The 22518-nt window shown below is 44.4% G+C and overlaps 1 protein-coding gene across 4 annotated transcripts in view; it reads left to right on the top strand.

The window, feature by feature from the left end:
• LOC137431456 (uncharacterized) overlaps positions 1 to 22518 on the top strand; it is a 58897-nt gene that overhangs the window by 15883 nt on the left and 20496 nt on the right. For all 4 annotated transcript variants that reach the window (XM_068122802.2, XM_068122793.2, XM_078780634.1 and 1 more), the window contains exons 7-13: positions 1810 to 1845; positions 2395 to 2447; positions 4068 to 4200; positions 11849 to 12051; positions 13809 to 13854; positions 14803 to 14868; positions 15028 to 15087. In XM_068122802.2, coding sequence (XP_067978903.2) covers positions 1810 to 1845; positions 2395 to 2447; positions 4068 to 4200; positions 11849 to 12051; positions 13809 to 13854; positions 14803 to 14868; positions 15028 to 15087 — 597 coding nt within the window. The remainder of the gene's footprint in view (positions 1 to 1809; positions 1846 to 2394; positions 2448 to 4067; positions 4201 to 11848; positions 12052 to 13808; positions 13855 to 14802; positions 14869 to 15027; positions 15088 to 22518) is intronic.

The following is a 22518-nucleotide window of genomic DNA, read 5'->3' as shown; positions in this document are numbered from 1 at the left end:
GGGAGGGCCGACGGGAGTTGTGGGAGATATGTTGAAGGCAGCGGGAAATTGGGGTGTGAAGAGAATGACAGAGATCTGTAATCTGGTGGTGAAAGAAGGCCGCATTCCAGTGGATTGGGAACTGAGTACCCTCGTCCCTCCATACAAAGGGAAAGGTGGCCCTCTGCAATGTGGCTCATATCGAGCGATAAAGTTATTGGAGCATGGAATGAAGGTATTGGAAAGGGTGTTGGAGAGGAGGCTAAGGAAGAAAGTGAAGATCGACGAAATGCAGTTTGGATTTATGCCAGGAAGAGGAATGACAGATGTGCTTTTTATTGTAAGGCAGTTGCAGGAGAAGTACATGGAGGAGTGGAAGAAGTTGTTTCTTGGGTTTGTTGATCTGGAGAAAGCATTCGATAGGGTTCCACGCGACGTAGTGACATGGGCATTGAGGAGGTTAGGAGTGGAGAATGGTTGATCAGAGTAGTGATGGCAATGTATGAGAGAGAGCGAGCACAGCTGTAAGGACGAAGGATGGGAACAGTGGTGAGTTTGAGGTGAAGGTGGGAGTGCATCAGGGGTCGTTACTATGTCCACTACTATTTGTAGCTGTGATGGAGGTGCTGGCTCGGAACGTAAAGGACGGTTTACCGTGGTAGATGCTGTATGCAGATGATCTGGTGTTGATTGCAGAGAGTATGGATGGACTGAAGGAGAAGATGAACAAGTGGAAGGAATGTATGGCGGCAAAAGGTCTGAAGGTGAATATCGGAAAGACGAAGGTGATGGCAAGTGGTAAAGCATGTGGTGAGGTGGAAAGAACTGGGAAGTGGCCGTGTGCTGTGTGTAGGAAGGGTGTCAGAGTGAATTCCATTCAATGTACAATGTGCGCTGAGTGGGTTCATCAAAAATATAGTGGTTTGAGAGGGTCATTAACCAGTGTGGCAGCTACATTCAAGTGTAAGGTGTGCACAGAGGGAGCTGCAGATGGAGGAAATGTTGAGTTGGATCTTGGAGATGGCGTGAAGCTGGAAGGTGTGAAAACATTTCGCTACCTCGGAGACATGCTGAATGGAGAAGGTGGATCAGACTCGGCAATGGTTGCTTGAGTGAGATGTGCATGGAAGAAGTTTTGGGAACTGAGTGGCGTGCTGACGAGGAGGGGAGTGTCATTGAAGCTCAAGGGAAAGGTGTATGCTGCATGTGTGAGAAGTGTTGTGATTTATGGGAGCGAGACATGGGTAATGAGCGTCGAGCATCAACGAAGGCTGGAAAGGGTGGAAATGCGAATGGTTCGGTGGATGTGCAGAATATCGTTGTGAGAGAGGAAGACAAATGACGAATTGCGAAAGATGATGGGAATAGAGCCTGTGAAGGATGCTGTGTAGAGAAACAGGTTGAGATGGTTTGGTCACGTGTTGAGGAAGGATGAAAGTGACTGGTTGAGAATAGTGATGGAAATGAATGTAGAAGGAAGTAGAGGACGGGGAAGACCGAGAAAGACTTGGCTGAAGGTGGTGGAAGAAGAAATGTGGGCAAGGGGGTTAACAAGGAGAGATGCAGAAAATAGGGCAAGATGGAGAAGATTGCCATGGGGCCTGCAAGGCTAACCCCCGCTCTAGCAAGGAAAATGGCCTTAAAATGCCTGTTGTTGTTGATGTTGTTGTTTACCCACATGTAGTCTGATTCTTTGATTGTGTAATATTATTTTGATGCATGTATGCAGTATTTAGTTTATTTTCCAAAATGTTTGTAAAAGGTACAAAAGTAGTAATTGTTCTTCATTTTCATGTGAGTTTATCTTTCTCCATTATGATGTTGTTTCAGGTTTCTGTTTTCCTGGATGAGAGTTGGATCATCCCGGTAAGGGGGGGGGGGGGGGGGAGGGGGAGGCAATGGAAAGGGGAAGAGGTACAATGGCTACTGCACTATTGCCATGCACTACTGCTTTGTTAAAGGCCACAATTATTTCCACCATGTGAGTTGGCCAGGGAACCTATTGGGCCCAAGTCTCTCATGAACCAGCTGGTCAAGCCTGACATTAAAATGTAGATGTTTGGAATATCTGGCCAGGGCGGCAGTGATAGCTTCGCAAAAGACACCTCATAATCTTAAATGTCCACCAGCTACAGTCGGGACACCACACTTGGTGTCCATTTCAGGGATGGCACACTTTGTGGTACAGCTCCCTGCATGTGAAGCACCACTCCAACAAGCACCACTTCCTTTATAACATCATTTTACAATATTGTATTAATCATATTGTATCATTATCATTGCTGTATACTACAGTTATGTAAATACTGCCTCAGGTGGAATTGTTTTATATTTTATAAAAACTGGTGAAATGTTAGTTCTGCCTGTCATTAATATATTTTTTTGATTTTGATTTTAAATCTTTTATTTTTGCAGGTTTGTGAGCTTTATGAATTTGTACCATGCAATGAATTGGGTGCTTGTCTGTTGTAAGTATTTTGCACTTTTCTCCATGGACAAAGCTATTTCCTTCATTTTTTCTATCATCCACCCATGTCCAACTGACCCACCCTACATTCTACTCCTGCAGCCCTCTTAATTTTATTTCTCTCTTCCTTGCTTCCTTTCCTTTTTCCCCCTGTATTTTCCTTGATCTGCCTTTTGTTGCCTTCCCTTCTTGTTTTATTACCCTCACCACCAGAGGTGGAAGGAGGTTATGTTTTCACCTGTTTTTTTGTCTGGCTGTCTGTGAGCAGGTTATCTCAAAAAGTTATGGACTGATTCGGACGAAATGTGGTGTAAAGGTTGGGAGTGTGACAGGAATGAAATGATTAGATTTTGGATCCAAATATGGATACAAGAATTTTTTTTAGACATTCTTCACCATTGAGAGATAGGGCCAAAAACAATATATAGCACGAGATCTCAAAAATTTGTTGACAGATTATGACAAACCTTGGTGGATGAGTTGGATAGGGGACAAGAACCAGCCGATCAAATTTTGGTTCAGGATACAAAATGTGGGATACAAAATGTAAACTGTTCAGCCTGTCACACGTATGCGCTGTACCAAGTGTCATTCTAGTTTTAATACCTCTACACCAAAGGTGGAAGGAGGTTATGTTCTCACCCATGTCTGTCTGTCTGTGAGCAGGATATTTCAAAAAGTTGTGGATGGATTCGGACAAAAGTTGGTGGACAGGTTGGGTGTGTGACAAGGACGAATTGATTAGATTTTCGATCCAGATCCAGATAATAAATTTTTTTAAGTGATTCTTCACCATTGAGAGATAGGACCAAAAACTTCTGTATCCCATTGATAGGCCGAATCTGCATCTGTACCTGAACCAAAATCTAATCGGCTTGTTCTTCTCACCAACTCAAGTCATCCACCAAGTTTCTTCCGAATCCATCCACAATTTTTTCAGATATCGTGCTATATATCGTTTATGGCCCTTTCTATCCTTGGTGAAGAATCACTTAAGAAATTCTAATATGCGGATCCAAAATCTAATCAATTCGTCATTGTCACATACACAACCTGTCCACCAAATTTCATCGGAATCCGTCCATAACCTTTTCAGAAATCCTGATCAAAGACAGACAAACAGATAGGGTTGAGAACATAACCTCCGTCCACTTTTGTTGGTGGAGGTAATGATGCTTCAAGAGGATGCGACCTGGATAGACACATGGACTCGATACAAATGTACATGTCAAGGCACTCAATGAGATGCATAAATGTATTCAACAACCCAATTAAAATTGACAATTAACAAAACTGTGAAACAATTGCGGAACAGGCATCCTCAGTTTTTGAAGCCTGTCTATTTTCAGTGAGATTATGTTACATTTGTGTGAGTTATTTAATAAATGAATGGGTTCAGTCTTATGTTTGACTCATAGAAAAGCTGCTACAATAATATGTGCAAGACTTGGGCATTAGGAAGCATCAGTGTACTTTTGGAAGGAAATTTGGTCGACAAAGAACAAACAAAAACAATTAATGTGATTTGAACCTGAGATCCTATTACCATGATCTTTGTACTCAAATAGGATCACCAAAGAGGCTGATGTGATGGATGTCCTTCTGCCTGGTGCCGTTTCAGTTACATCAAAGGCCGAGTCGTAATCACAGGCTTGGTGGAAATGAGCTGCATTGCTGATGATGGGCGAGTTCAGCCAGGAGACATGCTAGACACAGTCAATGGTGTTTCCCTTCACGATGCTTCAAAGGGAGTGGTGAGAAATACAATGTTAACCATACATTTAGTCCCCTACCCGGAGGGGACTATAGGTTTGCTCTCCGTCTATCTGTCTGTCTGTCTGTCCGTATGTCCATCCAGTAATTTCCCCATTGAAACAATGGCATGGTATACATTCGCAGGATTTTTATCGACATTCGCAGGACTTTGCCTCGACATTTTCAGATTTTCGTGACTCAGGAACCAATCCCCCCTTTTTCCATTGAAACAATGCCCCGCCATTCGCGGTTTTGCAATTTTGCGGCACTTTCCAGGAACATATCCCTCACAAACAGCGGGGTCCAACAGTATTTATGTATATGTATATATATGTATGCACATAAGCCATATGCATGTTTTTGCTTCATGTACTGTATGTACATTGGGTTATTGTACACCGCTCCTTTCCTATGCCATCTCCAGGCATTGCAAATCGTCATTGCTGGGCACCGAAGGGGGCTCGGCAGTGACGCACGCTGAAAGAGAGTACTCAGTTTTCACTCTGGTTGTTTGTTTGTTTGTTTGTTTGTTTTCTTGCTTTCTTGTTTTCTTTCTTGTTTGTTTGTCCGGACGATATCTCAGCCATCCTTTGAGCTAGGAAGCTGAAATTTCGGCACAATAGTGAGGAAGTCCTTTGTCAAAAGCGTTTTTTTTTTTTTTGATTAATCAATAAATTGAGGAGTTATTTAATTATTAGCGATTAATTAAGTACTTATTTAATTAATCAAATTTCCTTTCTCTTCTGACCATTAACTCAGGCACCTTTTGAGTTAGGAAGCTGATATTTGGACATGCCAATGACCAGGTGATTTGGCTGCAAAGGATATTTTTGATTTATTAATTAATCAATTAAGCGATTTTTTTTTTTTTTTTTTTTTTTTTTTTTTTTTTGTATACAATATCGAGGCTCGTGAAAGAGCGAACATTAATCACACAGAAAGACAAACCGACACATAAAACATATAACATAGGGAGCGGTAGACAAGATGGGGAGAGAGGGGGAAGGACACAAACACAACATTTGAGAGCAGGGACCGAGAGACATGGAGACATCGAGAGATCTGAGAGAGGGCGAGGGCTTTGGGGGGGGCGTGGGAAGGGGGCAGTGGGAGAGGTATAAAACATATGGACACTGCCAGGACTTCCAGGAAAGAAGTTGGAATTTCAAACAAGGTGGATCTGGGGTGAATTAGCGGGGGTAGAAAAGATCAAGGTTTTGGATGGGGGAAGATAAGAGATGGTGGTGAACAGCTGTTTTAAAGACCTGGAGGGAGGAGTGGGATTGAAGGGAGTGAGGGAGTTTGTTCCAGAGGCGGGAGAAAAGAGGAATGAAAGAGTGAAGGTGAGCGGAGAGCCGAGATTTCGGCAGTTTAACCATCAGAGGGTTGCTGGCAGATCTTGTGCGACCTGTAGGAATATTTGGGGGACAGAGCACAGAGAGAGCTGGGGGTGCAAGGCCGGAGAGGAGTCGGTTGAAGACAGAAAGACCACCTACCTGCCTGCGGTGAGTGAGTGAAAGGCCCTCAGAGATAGCTTCATCGCGGGAGATTCCAATAATTGTGAAAGCTTTGGTTTCAACAGCGTGAAGCCGAGCTAGGTGTGAGGCAGGAGCACCGGCCCATAGGGGAGAACAGTATTCCATTGAGCTGCGGATGAAAGCCTTGTATGTGGTGAGGAGCTCAGGTGTGCCGAGGAAGGACTTCGCACGACGGAGGATGCCCAGTCGGCGACTGGCTTTGGAGGCCAGCTTGGAAATGTGGTTTTCCCAAGAAAGATCATGGCAGATAGTGAGACCCAAAATCTTGAGCGACAGAACTTCTTGGAGAGGATTGTTGAGAAAGTAGATGGGAGGGTTGTCCAGTCGATCTTTTCGGAGAGACATAGTAAGAGTGTGAGATTTGTCAGGATTGAAAGACATGTTCCACTTGTTTGACCAGTCTGTGATTTTGTCCAGGTCTTCAGAGAGTGAGGAGGCAGCAGACTGCCGATCTGAGGGAAGAGGAATGGAGCGGCAGAGAGTGGAGTCATCAGCAAAGAGATAGAGAGGATTTTCGAGAGAGTCAGAGAGATCATTGATGAAGACCAGAAAAAGCACGGGGCCCAGAACACTGCCTTGGGGAACTCCAGCCTGAACAGGAAGAGGAGATGAGAGAAACCCATTCAGGGCCACACGTTGACGACGACTAGAGAGGAAGTCCGCCAGCCATGCGTGGAGATTTCCATGGATACCAAAGGAGGAGAGTTTGGTGAGCAGAGCGGGGTGCCAGACCGTGTCGAAGGCACGTGATATGTCGAGGGAGACAGCTCTAATTTCCTGTTTGGCATTGAGGACCTCCATCCATTGTTGAGACAGCAGAAGCAGCATGTCCAGAGTAGAGTGACCTGGTCTGAAACCAAATTGATGATCAGAGATGAAGCCATTGGAGAAGAGGAAAGATTTCATATCAGAAGCAATGATGGATTCCATGACTTTGCTGATAATTGGGAGAAGGCTGATTGGTCTGTAGTTGCTAGGATCTGTTTTTGCACCTTTTTTGTGCAAAGCGGTGATGTTGGCTGATTTCCAAGCAGATGGCAGTTGACCTTGAGCAAAAGAGAGGGTGAAGAGAACAGAGAGAGGGTGAGATAGAGCAGCAGAGCAGGATTTTAGGACCCGTGGGCTGATGCCGTCGGGTCCAGTTGCAGAATCAGAGTCGAGGGTTGACAGAAACTTTTCCACCTTGTCAGGAGGAAAGGACACGGAGTCCAGGAGCAGCAGGGTACGACTGGGTATGGTGGGTACAGAGAGGGATGGGTTTGGGACACAAGATTTAGAGGCAAACACAGAGTTGAGGCATTCAGCTTTTTCACGTGCGGAGTCAGCTGTGTAGCCGTTTGAGGTAAGGGAGGGGATGGAGGGGGAACAAACACCAGAAACGGATTTGACCAGACGCCACCAGGATTTGGAAGAGGGAGACAGATAAGAGAGTTCAGTCTTGAGAACGGAGAGATATTGTTTCCTGGCTCTCCTGAGGGTGGACACACACTTGTTTCGGGCTTTGTGGAAGGAAATGAGATTTCCTTCCGTTGGATTTGCTTTCCAGGAGACGAAGGCAAGTTGTTTCTGGGCAACAGCCTCACCACAAGATTCCGTGTACCATGGACGGGAGGAAGGGTATGACAACTGAAGACGAGATGGGATAAATCTGTGCATGAGAGAGAGCAATTTACTTTGGAAGAATTCCCAGGATGAGTTGATGTCAGAGGTGGTAGAGATGGGAGACCAGTCCAGATGATTGATGGCTGCTTGAAGACCGTGCCAGTTGGCCTGAGTGAAATGCCAGACTCGTCGACGCTGAGCAGGCTCCCTGAGGATGGTCAGAGAGATGTCCACTTTAACAAGGACATGATCAGATGTTCCGATCGGAGCAGAAGAAGAGCAGCAGACATTTTCAGGGAAGTTAGACATAACCAAGTCCAGAAGAGAAGATGTTCCGTTGACTGAGATCCGGGTCGGGAAATTGACAGATTGTGTCAGTCCCAGTGAGTCGCAGAAGTCCTTTGCTGAGGAGCCATGGCTGGTGAGAGAGGTACCCACACCCAGCCAACTGGCATGATGACAGTTGAAATCACCACATATGAGGAAGAGAGAGTTGGGATGAGTAGATAGAAGTTGGTCCATATCATCAGACAGCGAGATGTAGATGGAGTCATCACTGTTTGGTGGACGGTACAACACACATATGAACAAGAGGTGGGAGCGAAGGGGAAGCCGTAGCCAGAGGTATTCCTGGGGGTGAGGTGGAGAGAGTGCAGTGCAGGGCGAGTGAGGAAGAGAGTTTTTGATAAAGATAGCAACCCCGCCTCCAGGACGAGGTTCAGGTCTATCATACCGGAGGAGGGAGTAGCCCGGGAGAGATACTATGGAATCAGAGACATCATAAAGGAGGAAAGTTTCTGTTAAGCAGATCACGTCTGGTTTGACAGAAGCAACCTGTATGGAGAGATCGGTTAAGTTCGAACGAAGGCCCCGGATGTTTGAGGTCCATACCGTTAATGAAGAGGAAGGGGGAGCATCAGATACAGAACAGGGGGGAGGAGGGGTAGGGTAAGATGTGGAAGAGGTGGAAGAGGTAGGGAGAGCTGTTGAAGGTGTGTCAGAGATTTCAGAATAGCTCGGAGAAAGGGAAGGATGGGGCGGACAAAAAGTTTGATGGTGATTGGGTGAGCCACAATGAGGTGTTATTTGAGGAGGGGGAAGAGCGAGGCAGAAGGTTGGGGGAGATGGAGGTGAGAGTTTGAAGGGGGAAGAAGCGGGGAGGACGCTTTGAGGAGGGGGAGTGAGCGGGGGGAAATTGAGAAGCAATGAGGGTGGGGAGATTTGAAGGGGAGGGGTGAGGGGGGAGTTTGGGAGGGAAGAGACAAGGGGAGGGATTTGAAAGGGATGGGATATGGGGGAGATTTGGAGGGGAGGGGTGAGGCAGGAGTCTAGGAGGGGAGGGGCGAGGGGGCGTCTTGGCGGGGAGGGGTGAGGAGGTAGTTTAGGAGGGAGGGGGCAAGGGGGGAGATTTGAAAGGGATGGGTGATGGGGAAGATTTGGAGGGGAGGGGTGATGGGGAAGATTTGGAGGGGAGGGGTTATGGGGAAGACTTGGAGGGGAGGGGTGAGATTGGATTTTTGAAAGTGTACGATTTATGGGAAACGAACATTTATTGCAAAATGAGTTTCTTGTGACCTTCGAGTTAAAAATACGTTTAAGGACGCTGGATGGAGGATGGAGTGCAGGAGAGTTTAGGGAATGTAGAACAAAGGCACTATAGGAGATGGATTTTTTTTTTGGGATGAATTGATTTGGTGAGCAAGTCGAAAGCAGCCTTTTAAAGAAGAAGAAGAAAAAGGTGTTATAAAATATGACGGAATACATAACTTGAGGGGAAAGTGTAAACATTGAAGGTTAATGAGTGAAAACTATCTGGGGAAATGGGGGAGAAAACACGTGGTCGAAGAACGAACGAACGAATAAGAATGAATAAACGAATGAGAACAGAGAAGGAAATTTTTTTTTTTTTTTTTTTTTTTTTTTTTGAGTTGAGATTTACACAAGGAAGGAGGCTATGGGTGAAAAGCCTGGGAATGCAGAGAACGAAAGTTATTGGATCACAAACGACGGACCACTGAGAGAAAAACAAAGCCTCAAGGTTGTACAGTGCACACTGTACAAGGCCTTGCTCGCGACACGGCAAACAGACGATCAATTTATGAAAGATAAACACCGAGAAACAACCAAAGTTGCACACAATAACTTCACACACCGAAAGATAAATACAGTTTCGACAAAATACAATTGTGAACAGACTTAACTTCGAAAAACGTGGAGACCGTGTGGAGCTTCGAAAATCCCTGCCGCCGTCTCCAAGATCTCGCGAGATTAATTATTTAATTATTCGATTAATGACCAAAATTTTTTTTTTTTTAAGTTACAGATTCTGATGAAATAGTGGTAGTTTATGTGTTCTCTGACCAAATTGATTAATAATTTAATTTTTTTATGATTATTATTTATTTATTTTCATTATTAATCATTTATTTATTTTCTTTCTCATTTGGCCAATATCTCAGGCACCTTTTGAGCTGGGAAGCTAATATTTGGACATGAGTGACCAAGTGATGTGGCTATCAAGGATATTTTTGATTTATTGATTAATCATTTCATCTATTAATTATTTATTGAGTAATCAATTAATTATTTTATTTTTTATAAATGACTTATTTAATTAAATTTCTAAAAGATACATCTTCGGATGAAGCACTAGTGGTTTAGTTATGCGATTAGCCAATTGATTATGAAAATATTTTGTGATAATCTTTTATTGATTTTAATTATACAATTAATCAATCAATTAGTGTACACCTCTCCCTCCCAATGCAGCCTCAATGAGCTGCACTGCGGTATTGCCGGGCACCGGAGGCGCCCCAGCAATGCCGCGCTGCGGCATATTTAATTATTTGGCATGGGGCGGTGTACTTTGAATGTATCTGTACTTGTCTTCTTTTTTTTTCCTTTTTTTTTCCGGCACCGAGTGTGGCATTATACATCGCCCAAATAAGGGGATGTGTTTCCTGATATTGAACTGAAACTTGGTAGGGGACATGTATTTCAAAGCAAATCTCGCTATTGTTCCTATTGTTTGTTTAATACGTTGATGGTTCAGAGGGAGTGAAATTACCTTTAAGCTTTCCAGTTTGAGTTTGATTCCCACCTGACTATAAACTGTCAGATTGGTGTTTCTCAGTCAGGGCATTGCATCACAGTGTGCCTTTCGTAAGATGGATAATATGTTGGGTGTCCTGTCTGCTGGCATTAGCTGGTAGACGTTAAATAATCGATGGTGTATTTTGCAAAGAGTAAAAAAGTTATCACTGGAACCCTGGCCAAATCCTTGCCAGCTTCAGTCAAATGTCAGGACTAGCCATCCAGTTTGTGAAACACTTGGGTCAAAAATGTTCCTTGGCTGACCCTGCAATTTAACTAAATAGGAGTAGATATTATTTTAAAATTGAAAACATGATCCTTGAATAAAGCAAGACATAAAGCAAGCAATAATGTAAAAAGTTCTGATGATGATGTATCAGCCAATCACAGTACATCTGCCTCCAGCAATTGACATTGAAAACGCAATGAATCCACAAGATGGGTGCAAGACTAGAAAAGAGGTGGTCGAAGACAGACCACCGACCTATGATGGCATCATAATAGGCCCTTAGACTCAGCTTAATTGTGGGATATTCCAATAATCTTGAAGGCCTTAGTTTCCATGGCGTCAAGCTGAGAAAGGTGTGGGGCGGGGGGTTTGGGTGAGGGGGGTGGGGGGAGGAGGGGAGCCCAGAGGGGAGAGCAGTACTCCATAAAGCTGTGAATGAAGGCCTTGTAGGTGAATAGTAGTTCAGGTGTGCTTGGAGGATGCCCAGTCGGCAGCTGGCTTTGGAGGCCAACTTAGAAATGTCAATTGCCAAAGAAAAATCATGGTTGATCATGAGACCCAGGAGTTTGAATGACTGAAATGCCTCAAGAGGGTTGTTTAAAAAAAAAACGTAGATAGTGGGGTTTGCCATTATGGTCCTGGGAGAGAGAGAGAGAGAGAGAGAGAGAGAGAGAGAGAGAGAGAGAGAGAGAGAGAGAGAGAGAGAGAGAGAGAGAGAGAGAGAGAGAGAGAGAGAGAGAGAGAGAGAGAGATGGATGGATGGATGGATGGATGGATGGATATGGAGGAGAGAGGGTGTGTTGTCAGCAGAAGTTGACAACTTTTTACAAAAGTTGATCACAACTTATTATTGAATCCACTCTCTTAGCATTCAGGTAATTGCTGAAAAGGCTGTTTTTGACCCCATAATGACTCACTTGGAATGTGAGCCAAGCAAAATTGAGAATAATCTCCAATAAGAACATTTCTGCCAAATTCGTTGAAAAACCTGGCCAATGGTTTTGGAATTTTTAATGCTTTTTAATGTAATTTGACTGCACGGCAGGATGGACAATACATCATTGCATACGCTCCCAGTTTTGCTTAAAATCAAGAGCCTGTTTGATTGAACATGGTATATCATAAATAAAACGACTAGAACATGTGCATTGATGAAGATTACTGGTTGTGCATGATTCTTTGCAGGTTCTATCAGTGCTGCGGAAAGGTCGTGGAAAACCTATAGTTCTAAAGGTAGTGAAAGCCATTGGACGAGACGGCCACCCATTTCCACCTCTAGCTCCCTATTATGATATTCTAAGACAGGAGGTGGCCAATTTTTGCCCCTCGGCCTATCTAATGCAGCACACAAATGACTACGCCGATGGAAAGCAGATGGCAGATGGACGGTAAGTGTATTGACAAGGTTACGGTTCACTTAGGCGAACTAGGTGGTGGTCTTGGAGAAATTCCAGAATAATGTTCTATACTTTTGCACCACTCCCATGAAGTTCCTGTATTTTTCGTGGGCTCTCCATAAAGCTGATACAAAGTCAACACATGATGTTTACCACCTAGCAGGTGGCACCACAGCACATTGTGGATTGAGGAATAGTATGAACCTTTGCCCATAAAGATTTGATTAACTTTTCTTTTTTTTTTCCCAAACCTGAGCTTCATCCTCTTCATCTTTGGTGTAGATTGTTTCATAATGTAAAATTGTTGGGAAGAGCACCATTCTGTCTCAGGACATTTACCCATCTTTAGCCCAAACGAAATTGAGGTTAGTTGTATCGTATGCATTCTCACTTAATTGTTAGCATCCCTTTGAGTGTTTATTCAGGGGAAATAATACATTGTATCTGGGTCATCTTATTATTGCACATAATAATTGATCATTTGTTTTCGTTTCCACCTTTCCCATTGATTTCTTACCTATTGTCATCCAGCTTATCCTTTTATTGGAATTATTTTTAATCACACTTATTTTGTAAATTTTATTTTTCTTTATAGCTATCGCTAATTTATTGTAAAATAGGCCATTGGTATCATTGGAGCACTGTAGTTCTCTTCATTGTGTGTTGCGTTCCCTGACACAATGACTTTCAAAGGGATGGTGAATTGCGTGGTTATGTCACCAAGATGCTGATGGAGCATTGCCAGATGCAGCGAGCATGCGTCTTGGCTTGTCTGCATTACCAGGCAAAGATGTCGTGTCGATTTGCCAGTATTATCGTCTGGGACTTCCTTGTAGTATCAGGATCTGATGAAACACAAAAATAAAGGCCACCTTCAATTGCAGGCTAATCATTATGAAACATGATTGTATACCTCTTGTTGAAAAATGTGGAAAGCTGTCCAACTTTTGTTAACAACTTTTTGAAAAATGTCTTTTGTTTCCAACTTTTTGAAAAATATCTTTTGTTTCCAACTTTTTGAGCACTTGTATCAGATATATCAATATTGTTACAATTTATGTACGACTTCATAGTGGCTACAAATTAAAAAAATGATTTCCTTTATCCATTGCTTTGAATTTTGTTATTCTTGCATTATTCGTATAAGATCCAATGTTTTATTTTATTGTTTTATTCCACTGTATTCCTTTCCTTTGTGTATCATGGTTGGCATTCCCATCTGAGAACTTAACTCGTGCTGAGATCCTAATTGAATTGCTCATTGTCTACCAGTGGCCTTTTGTCGTCCTTTTTTGTTACATGCACAGTGGTGCACAAAATGATGACAAATTTACAAACCTGATGGAAAAGACAACTGTCCTTTTGTTCATGATCAACCTGTACAAACTTCTCCTTGAGCTTTAGATTTATTAGAAACATTCTTACTTCTATTATGTGATCCACCATTCCTTTCTTTTACCGAAAGTGATCTTTCCCACAAATGCATTTCACCTCACCCACAGCTACACTGTGTCCCCTCCAGGCATCACGCACAATTGTAGCGTCGCCCCACAGGTTCGGGCGTGCCCAGCTGGGCTCGCTCGCCTGTTCATTTTTCATTTTGCATGGAGACAGACACACACCCCATAATGTTGAACTCGACACCTTGCCTTCAAAGCCTTGTCCAGCATTCTCAACTTCTTCACATTGTCAAATTTTCTTTGTTTCATTTCTCTTCCTGAACCTTTGCTTCCGACCCCTTTGTGCAGGCTGATGTACTGTCTTCAATACCTTGGTGTGAGCCAATTAGGACAGGTATGCCCTTCTGACAGTCCCTTTGCCAATTTTTCCCCAAATATCACAAACATGAATGATACCTGCACTAAACAATTGGAGACAATCAAGCTAAAAAGTAGCTCGAAAAATGGTATTTGGATCTTTAATCTCTTCATATTGCACACTTTTGTCTGCATATTACTTATTTTCACCTGTCACTTTGCTGATTAATTTAATCAAAAGACAGCATGTTGTACTTCACAAACTTTCTGCTCTATTCACTCTATAATTTGTCCAAGGACAGCTAACGTCACCTTCATCAAATGAATGAACCTCTACTTAAAATGCGTGAAATGAAACATTTTCGAAAATTTCAAATTATTCTCACTCAGATTTCAACATCACTGTAATGCATATTATTAAGTTGTTTAAACTTTCCTCATATAATAATATGAATCATAATACCAGATACCACTGGGTGGTGCTATACAATACACATTTACAGAGAGAATTGGGGACTTCCCCCCACTCTGAACGCCCAATCCACCAGATATGCTATCCAGACAGAAACCATACTTGGGGTACACTTAGGCAATATGCAAAATTTGGATGGATTTGGTTTACTAATTTTTTTAGTTTTTGAAGCATATATAAATAAACAAACATGAATTTAGCTTTACATATTAGATGCAGAATAAGGGTAATGGAGACGGGAGAGAAGAAATGTTGATAAAATGAGAAACGGGGAGGAGATGGAAGAAAAGGAAATGTTGAGAGGGTCATGGGGAGATCGGAAAAAATCCAAGGCTGAGAGAAGATGGCATATGGGGATGGAAGAATTGTATGGTAAAATGTGGGAGCAAAGCAGAGTGTGTCAAAAAAATTGCCATTTCGCTTGTGCAATTTCTTTTGAGCCCCCAATGAAGTTGCAACGATTTTTAATAATTACATGAAAGTGAAGAACTTCCTTTTCATCTCTTTCCCCAGGATTCTGCAGTGGAGACTCTCAGCAAAACCATAGCTAACTTGTTGGGCAGATGTCCTGCTATGGTGGTCAGTTGTGTATTATTTTATGAGCCTATTTCCATGGACTCGAGCAGATAAAAACAGTCCAATTTGTGATTAGAGCTGTTTGAATACCTTGCCATTTTATCACATTTTAAACTTGTCATCAATGTGCTTTTTTGCTAAATGTCTGTTTTTCATTTGCAGGATATATTGTTTGACATTCGAGAAACTCGAGTGATCTCTACAGACAAAAATACCTCAAAGGTAACTGAGCGCAGAATTTCGATGCTTCTCATGAAAATTTTGCATTCTTTTTATTTTTATTTTGATATCGTGTTTATTTAAGTTAATTTACAAAATGTTCTTAGATAATTCCCTGGTGCTTTGTTATCGCTTTTTTGTAAAAAGTGAAAGGTTTGTAATGTAGTTTGGAATCATCTATCTAAACTGCATTACATTCTTATGTTATAAAAATATATGATGCAAAATATATGATTTGTTACCCCTTTTTGTGTTCTCATGAAGTATATTTAGCCATTTTCAGTCGTGTTAACTTCAGTGATATTTTTCCAATTAAGTAATTACTTTGGCTAATCTCCAGTGATGTCAAGATCAGGACCAGGAAAAAGAAATGTTTTGATAACGCTCATTGGGGTTGGCATTATGTTTAGCATGGGGATTAGCTTTGGAGATTTCTTTAGGCAAAAGTCAAGACGAGAGAGAGAGAGAGAGAGAGAGAGAGAGAGAGAGAGAGAGAGAGAGAGAGAGAGAGAGAGAGAGAGAGATAGAGATAGAGATAGAGATAGAGATAGAGATAGATATAGATATACAGCTTCACACAAGAATGTCAAAAGGGAACTGTAGGGTACTGCTCTGTGGAGTTTTTCATAAAATGATACTGAGGATTTTTCCAGAGTTGAGATTTTTTATGGAAACCGAGGAATTATCTTTTAATTTAAAGCGACCAAGGGTTGTGGAATGGTGAGGTGATGGAAGGTAAAAAGGCAATGTACTAAAAGTTAGGCAACAGATTCATACACCCCCATGCTTGTACACAACAAGCATGGGGGTGTATGAACAGAAAAAGGGAGAGATTGGAGGAGACGTGCAATGCTTTAAGACTCGCAAACACCATCTTTTTGAGGCCGAGACAAATGCACAATACATTGTCTACTTGTCACGCTGTGGATGCATTCCAATCTGTTAGAGCGCTCTAAGAGGTCATTGCAACCGGGTTTCAATGGAGATACGTTGCCAACAGTGGTATTTCTAACCTTTAAGCAATATATGAGCGCTTCATTGGGCTTATTCAGGTATCGGTATTAGCACTAATAATGATATTGTACACATGGTAAATGTATTGAAGCATCTTTCTATAATTCACCAAATGTCCATCCGTCTGTCTGTCTGTCCGTCCGTTCGAAGGTACCGCAAAAACGGCTGAACCGATCGCAACGATATTTTGGGTGGGTAATCCTGGGATCCCCTTGAGTAAAATAGGATATATTGTTTTTCCAATTTCAGCTTTGGCCTCCAGCATTTTCAGGTTTGGACTCCCACATAACGTTATTTTTCCGGGTGCCGCACAAACGGCGGCACCGATCGGACTCGGTGACCTCGGACAAAGACCTTTTATAAGGACATGGGTTGAATCCCTGCTTGAGAGAATGCCAACCCCCTCCCCGCCATCACGGTCGTCTCTCCAACTCACAATCCCACGAGATATGCAAAAAGGACTGCGGAAAGGACGACCCAAAACCAATTATCTTCTTTTTGATTTGTATATAAACATCATTAAAAGTAAATAATGACCTCGGCCAAAGTTCAAACGACGTGGGTTTAATCTCGACATGAGAGAATTCCACATAGCTATTTGGGTGGTGTATAAGCTAACAGATCGCTGTCTCCATCGATCTTGCCAAGGCCGGTAGTTTTTACAATGAAGGAAACGCATATGGGGAGTACATACGACATAGCGATTGTGAATGTGACAGCTCTGATGCATCTTTCGCTTCGCATCGAATTATTCAATACATTCATTCATTAATTTAATGATCATTACGCTAATTAAATGTTCATTAAACATTAAACGTTCATTAAACGATTACGAAAATAAAAACGAAAAACATTACGAAATTACGTTCACACCATCACATCAAACACTACCATGAACACAAACATTGTCACCACATCGTCACCACATCGTCACAATGAAAACATCATCACAAACGTTACATTACATAATTTAAACCGTGAACACATCGAATATTGGAGAGCCCATTGCCCAAATTTGAAACACGATGGAAAAATATTTACCGATATGAACAGTGATGTGGCTTTTATTGAAATTCTACAAATACTGTTTAGATTTTGATGATTTGCGTGTGATATGATTTTACGGATGTTTATAATAAATCGTTTAAAATAAAAAAAGCCTTCAATTTCTGATATTTTGCCTTTTCATTTGGGCCTCCCAATTGAAGCGGGCGGGTACCGTTGCTAGTTTTATAAAAAGACCAAATTTTTTTTTAATGATAGGTATAATTATACGTAGAAATGCAATTGGTTGCGTATTCGCCAGTATATTCGGTCTGAGCTTGCATCGGACCTGCTACTCCCAGGAGCATAGGCCATGCTGTGGCTAATCCTCCTGGGAGACTGCAGACTTCTTGAAGAAGACATCCAGGGTGGACTGGGAATGGTTCTAATCATTTAACATGCTGAAATACACAATATGGTGTCTGTCTGTCTTTTTGACCGAGATACATTCGGTCGTTACTTATCGAATCTCATCCAAACTTGACAGGACAACTAAGGGTCACACAATGAAGGTTGTCGCGAATTTATTTCCCCTCTCCCCAAGGGGGTTTCCACCTTTGGTGAAATCCACGTTAAGCTTTATAGTTGGCTTTCATTAGCGTTTTCCCAAGGCCGCTTTTAATGAAGAAAAGTAACTGGAACTGCACTCGGTGTAGCGTATATATCTTCTTGCCAGGCTGAACTATTTACGTTTTGTATCCCACTAATAGGACGGATCTGGATCTGGATCCGAATCTGAACCAAAATCGAATCTGCTTGTTTTTGGCACCTAACCAACTCATCCACCTAGTTTTGTCAGAACTCATCCACAACTTTTTGAAATATTATACTGTTATGAATTTGGTAGAGCAACATCTAGAGCTAGGTAGATCTGAATAGGTAGGTATTCGACTGTCGTGACAGGGACTCTACATGTAATAAGTTCTTGATGTTGAGGTGTTTGTCGGGGTAAGATGTATGATTGTGGATCTACCTGGAGATTCGAGTGTTAAATAGTGAGGGATTAAAGGTAACGCCCCTGTGAGTTTCACCTAGTAGTCAAACCTTTGTCCATTATGGCACTCCAAACCACATAAACATTAGTTAGGTCCTTAGCGCAACATTAAATAATTCCTTTCCCTGACAATGACTTCGGAACAAACGGACAGGAAACCAGGCTAGGACACCGCCGATGATGGCCGCAGCCAGCTACACCTCCGCTGGGCCTCGAGTGCCACGCGCTATCACAACACTACAGGCCTGTGATTCGGTGGAGGGCACTGATTGGGTGGCGCACCAAGGAACGCGACGTCACCAGCGAGGTTATTTAAGGGAGCGCCGAACGCTCTCTTGGTTCTTTGTTCTTCTTGTTCTCTTGCCTCTCTGGCGTCTGGCAGTGCAGCTTTTGGTCTCTTGTGGTTCATGCTTTGAGTTGCGCAGCAGTTAAGAAGAGATCTGCAGAAGAGTTGGCTGCCAGCACTCCCGCAGAGAGTTCACTTCAGTTGAGCCGGAGGAGTTGAGTTGAGACCAGTCCCGGAGCGAGTTGGAGGGACGAGACGTGCAGTCAAACCTGCGTTCTCCCCGTTCCTGTCTTTTCGTGCTTCGTGTGGGGATCGATCTTGGGTGAAGCCGCTGGCCTGCGTTGGGTGCCTTGGAGATTGGTGCACCGACCTCGTGGGCGGCGAGAGGATCGGAGCTTGGAGAAGGCCTGGTGGTGGCTGAGCGCGGCCGTGTCACAAGAAGACGACAGAGACAGATAAGCCCGGGCTCCGCGTACACTGTACACGACATGACGTGTTTCTTTTGTAATTCATAATCTCCCTCGTATCGTGTTTGATATCTGTTGTGTGTGGGATCCCAATTTAGGCTTCTGATTAGAGTTATTACCGGCGCGGGCTTTTCCACTGTCTTTATTTTTCATTAATAAATCCTTGTATTATTTTCTGTATATATCTGAACGCAGTTTCCTGGGTGTTTCATTTTAATAGATAAGGCTGCGGAGCTTGCTGTGTCCGCCATTCCGCGCGTTTAACTTTGTGTTGAGTTGGAATCCGCCATTGAGTTTTCACCTCGGGAGTGTAAAGTCTCGCAATCGGCCATCCGCAACTGTGGTGTTAATCACGGTTGCGTAACAAGTGGTGTCAGGAGTGTCGGATTCGAAACCGTCGGACAAATTTTTTTGTCCGCGGTGAGACATCGACACGGTCGGGCGTGCATTGCGCCCGACGTTCGAACGCAAAATTTTTATAGGCGAGGCGGAGAAATTTAGTAATCAATTGGGCATACGGAGCGCGATATCGCGTCTTCGTCAAATTTAAATTGTGTTTTTGGAATTGAAATAAATACGCGCGCGGGGAACGACCTTCCGAAAAGCGGATGTCGGAGGTCGACGAAATGGAGGTGCATAGCGAGGCCTCCGTCAGCGTTGGGAGTGAGCCGGAAATAGGGGAATTTGATGCAGAGGTGAGCCTTGGAACCTCCCTCGTCCCGAGCACCAACTTATGCCCCTCCCCTACCGGGGAGTCGGGAACAAGTGGGACGGCCCCGATAGATCTCCAGACCATAGTAAATTTAATAAATGCTCAGAGGGCCGAGGGTGAGCGAAACCTTGCAGAAATTCGGGGAATAAATGATAAAATTGACGGGCTGGAAAATAAAATGAGTAATGATATGGGAGAAATGAAAAGTGGGTTGGAAAATAAAATTGAAGGGATGGAAAATAAAATGGAGTCCCAGGGGAATGAATGGAGGGAAGGACTGAAGGATATGAGTGACCAAATTAATGGATTAAAAAGGGAAATGGCAATTGTGGTAAGTGTACAGGTGAGCGGAGAATGTCCACAGTTCGATGGGGAATGTGTACAGGTAGATGGGGAATGCCTGCAGGTAAACGTGGAGTGTCCACAGGTGAGCGGGGAAGGAAATTTGGAATGTGAGAGTTGTAATGAGGAATGTTTCCCACATTCTGGCCTGGTTGTTTATCGGGACCGTGTGGATGTCACAACACCCCAACCGGGGGATGAATTTGGAATTGTGCAGCACCAGGGCGGTGGTGCGGAGCAAGAGGGGGTAGAGTTTTTGGGGGTCCATGCGATAGAGCCGGACCGGGTATTTATTGGGGATATTGATCAAAGCCTGGCGGGGCCAGGAATGATTTGTAATGATGATGATGAGGATGATTTGATCCAGCGGCTGGAGACCTGTGACAGTCCCATGGAGGTTCAGGTAGAGCTTGTTCAGGCCCAAAGGAGCCTGGGTGATGAGGCGAGTTGGTCCGAGGAGGTGGTTGGAATGACCGAGGGGACGCTCACCGTACACTGCTATTTGGAAACAGAGGCTCCAAAATTGGACAACCAGTTGGGGGAGTGTGTTGGCTCCGGGCTGGATTTGGATCTTGGAGGATCGGGAGATAGAGCTTCTGGAGATATGGTCCCTGTAGGGAATTTGGATCAACTGCAGGGAGGGGCAGAACAACCGGGGGCAGAGGTTGTTCCCTGCAGCTGCGGTTTGGCAGTGGGAATGAAAATTTGTAAAAGAAAATTTAAAATAAAATTACAATGGGAAATTGATTTGGAGCAGCCATGGTGGGGATTGGTCCCCGGGCTGCGGGATTTGGACATGGAGAGGTCATGGGTGATGGCCTCGGGCAAAAGTTGCCTCTTTCAAAATTTGGGTATGCCGGCCAGCTGGGGGGCTGTGATGGCGAGATTTGGACGTGGGTCCAGCCTTGGGTGTCGAGGTACGACCTGGGTCCCACGGGGGGCCTGGTGGAGTGTGGCGTCCCTTGTCCGTCGGGGCGCCATCCGAGCCGGCGGCTCGGGCCGGCAGGGTCACCGGACCCTGGTGGGGGTTAAGACCTCCAGGGAGGTCCGAGGTGGTTTCTCAAGCCTGGGATGGCAAATATTGAGGACCACTAGGGGGAGGTGTTGTGGGTCGCGCTTTGGTGGTGGCACTGCGGACGGCCAACTTGGGACTGATGTGGTGACCACCCGGGCATGCGGCCTGGCACCCTCCTCCAGGGACTCTGGGACAACCAGCATGTGGTGACCTGGCATGGTGGTTGGTCTATGGACGCGGGTCAAACCGAATGGACGGGGATGGAGATAGCCTGCCGGACAACCATTGGGGCATCTGTGGAACGTGATGGTGTGAGTGACCTTCCACAGATGCTCCGTTATGATTTATGGACTCTCGGGTTGGGAAGAGAGCCATGGGGATGTGAATCGGGAGATGTGTAACGAGCCGAGCATATGGGCCATGCTCGGCTGGCATGTGTATGGCAAAGCATCCTTCTTTGGTGAGGTTAGTGAAATGTGACAAATGGTTGGCATGGGTAATCTGTGGGTTAGATGGAAATTTAAGGGTGGATTTTGAAATGCCATGGTGGACACTGTACAGTGACGCCATTATTGATCCAGGTGTGTAGACCAAAGTGTTGGAGGCTGTGATGAAATTAATAGGGTAGCAAGACACAGCTTTCAACTGGTTGCGGGGGCAACTGTGCTGATATTTGGGACGCGGGATGATGGGGATGTAGTTGTGTAGCCTGAGGGTCAACGTGGTGCTGTGCGTGTCCGAGGTGTGTGGACCATGTCTTCTGGGTGGGTCTCCTGGTGGAGCATGGCTGTTGACTGGACCTTGGTGTGGTCAAGTGTGGGTGAGCACTGGGGGGCTGCAGTTCTGTAGTCGGACTGGGGGATGATGGGGAGGTGCAGGGGACGTGGCTGTAGGGATGCCACGCACTGCGACCGTGCCCCCCAGGGCCGAGGTTGTGTGTGCGGTAGTGTGTGTTGTGGCAGCAAGTGCTCACCACATTGGCCAGCTGGGGCTGCTGCAGCTGTGTTCCTCGCAGGGGGGCCGAAGGATGGATGGTGGGTCGCGCCCTTATGGACACTCATGGGCCATGTTGGCGTTTTGACTGCTCACCTTGTCCCGGTGACCCTTGCACGGTAGAGGTGCAGAGCTGTCGTGGCCACAGGTAGTTGTGTAGCGAGGATCACGTTGGATGCGGATACACATACCTGCCAGTGTAGTGGGGACAAAAGAGAAATTTGGGAGTATTTGGTAGGCCCAATGTGAAATTGTGGGATTTTGAGGGTGGATGACACTCTTGGACCGACCAACCTGCAACTACCTGCACTTGAGGTGAGTGTTTTAAGGAGTACTGTCCCAGGCTTCAGGACTTGCTTTGGGAAATTGGGGACATGTAATTTGGAGTTGGGAGGCGGGTGAGAGTGATGACATGGCCGGTGAGGGGATGGAATGGGAGCCACACAGTGTCTTGTGGGTGGCGTATGTTTTTGTGTTGTGGTTATGTGTTTTGATGTGGTCGTGAGAGTGGAACCTGGAGAGTGAGTGATGATTATTGGAGATAATGAGGGGTGATACTTGTGCTTT

The sequence above is a fragment of the Myxine glutinosa genome, chromosome 1, assembly GCF_964187855.1.
Source record: "Myxine glutinosa chromosome 1, kmMyxGlut1.1, whole genome shotgun sequence".
Taxonomy (NCBI): Eukaryota; Metazoa; Chordata; class Myxini; order Myxiniformes; family Myxinidae; genus Myxine; species Myxine glutinosa.
This window is presented reverse-complemented; position numbering and strand designations above follow the sequence as displayed.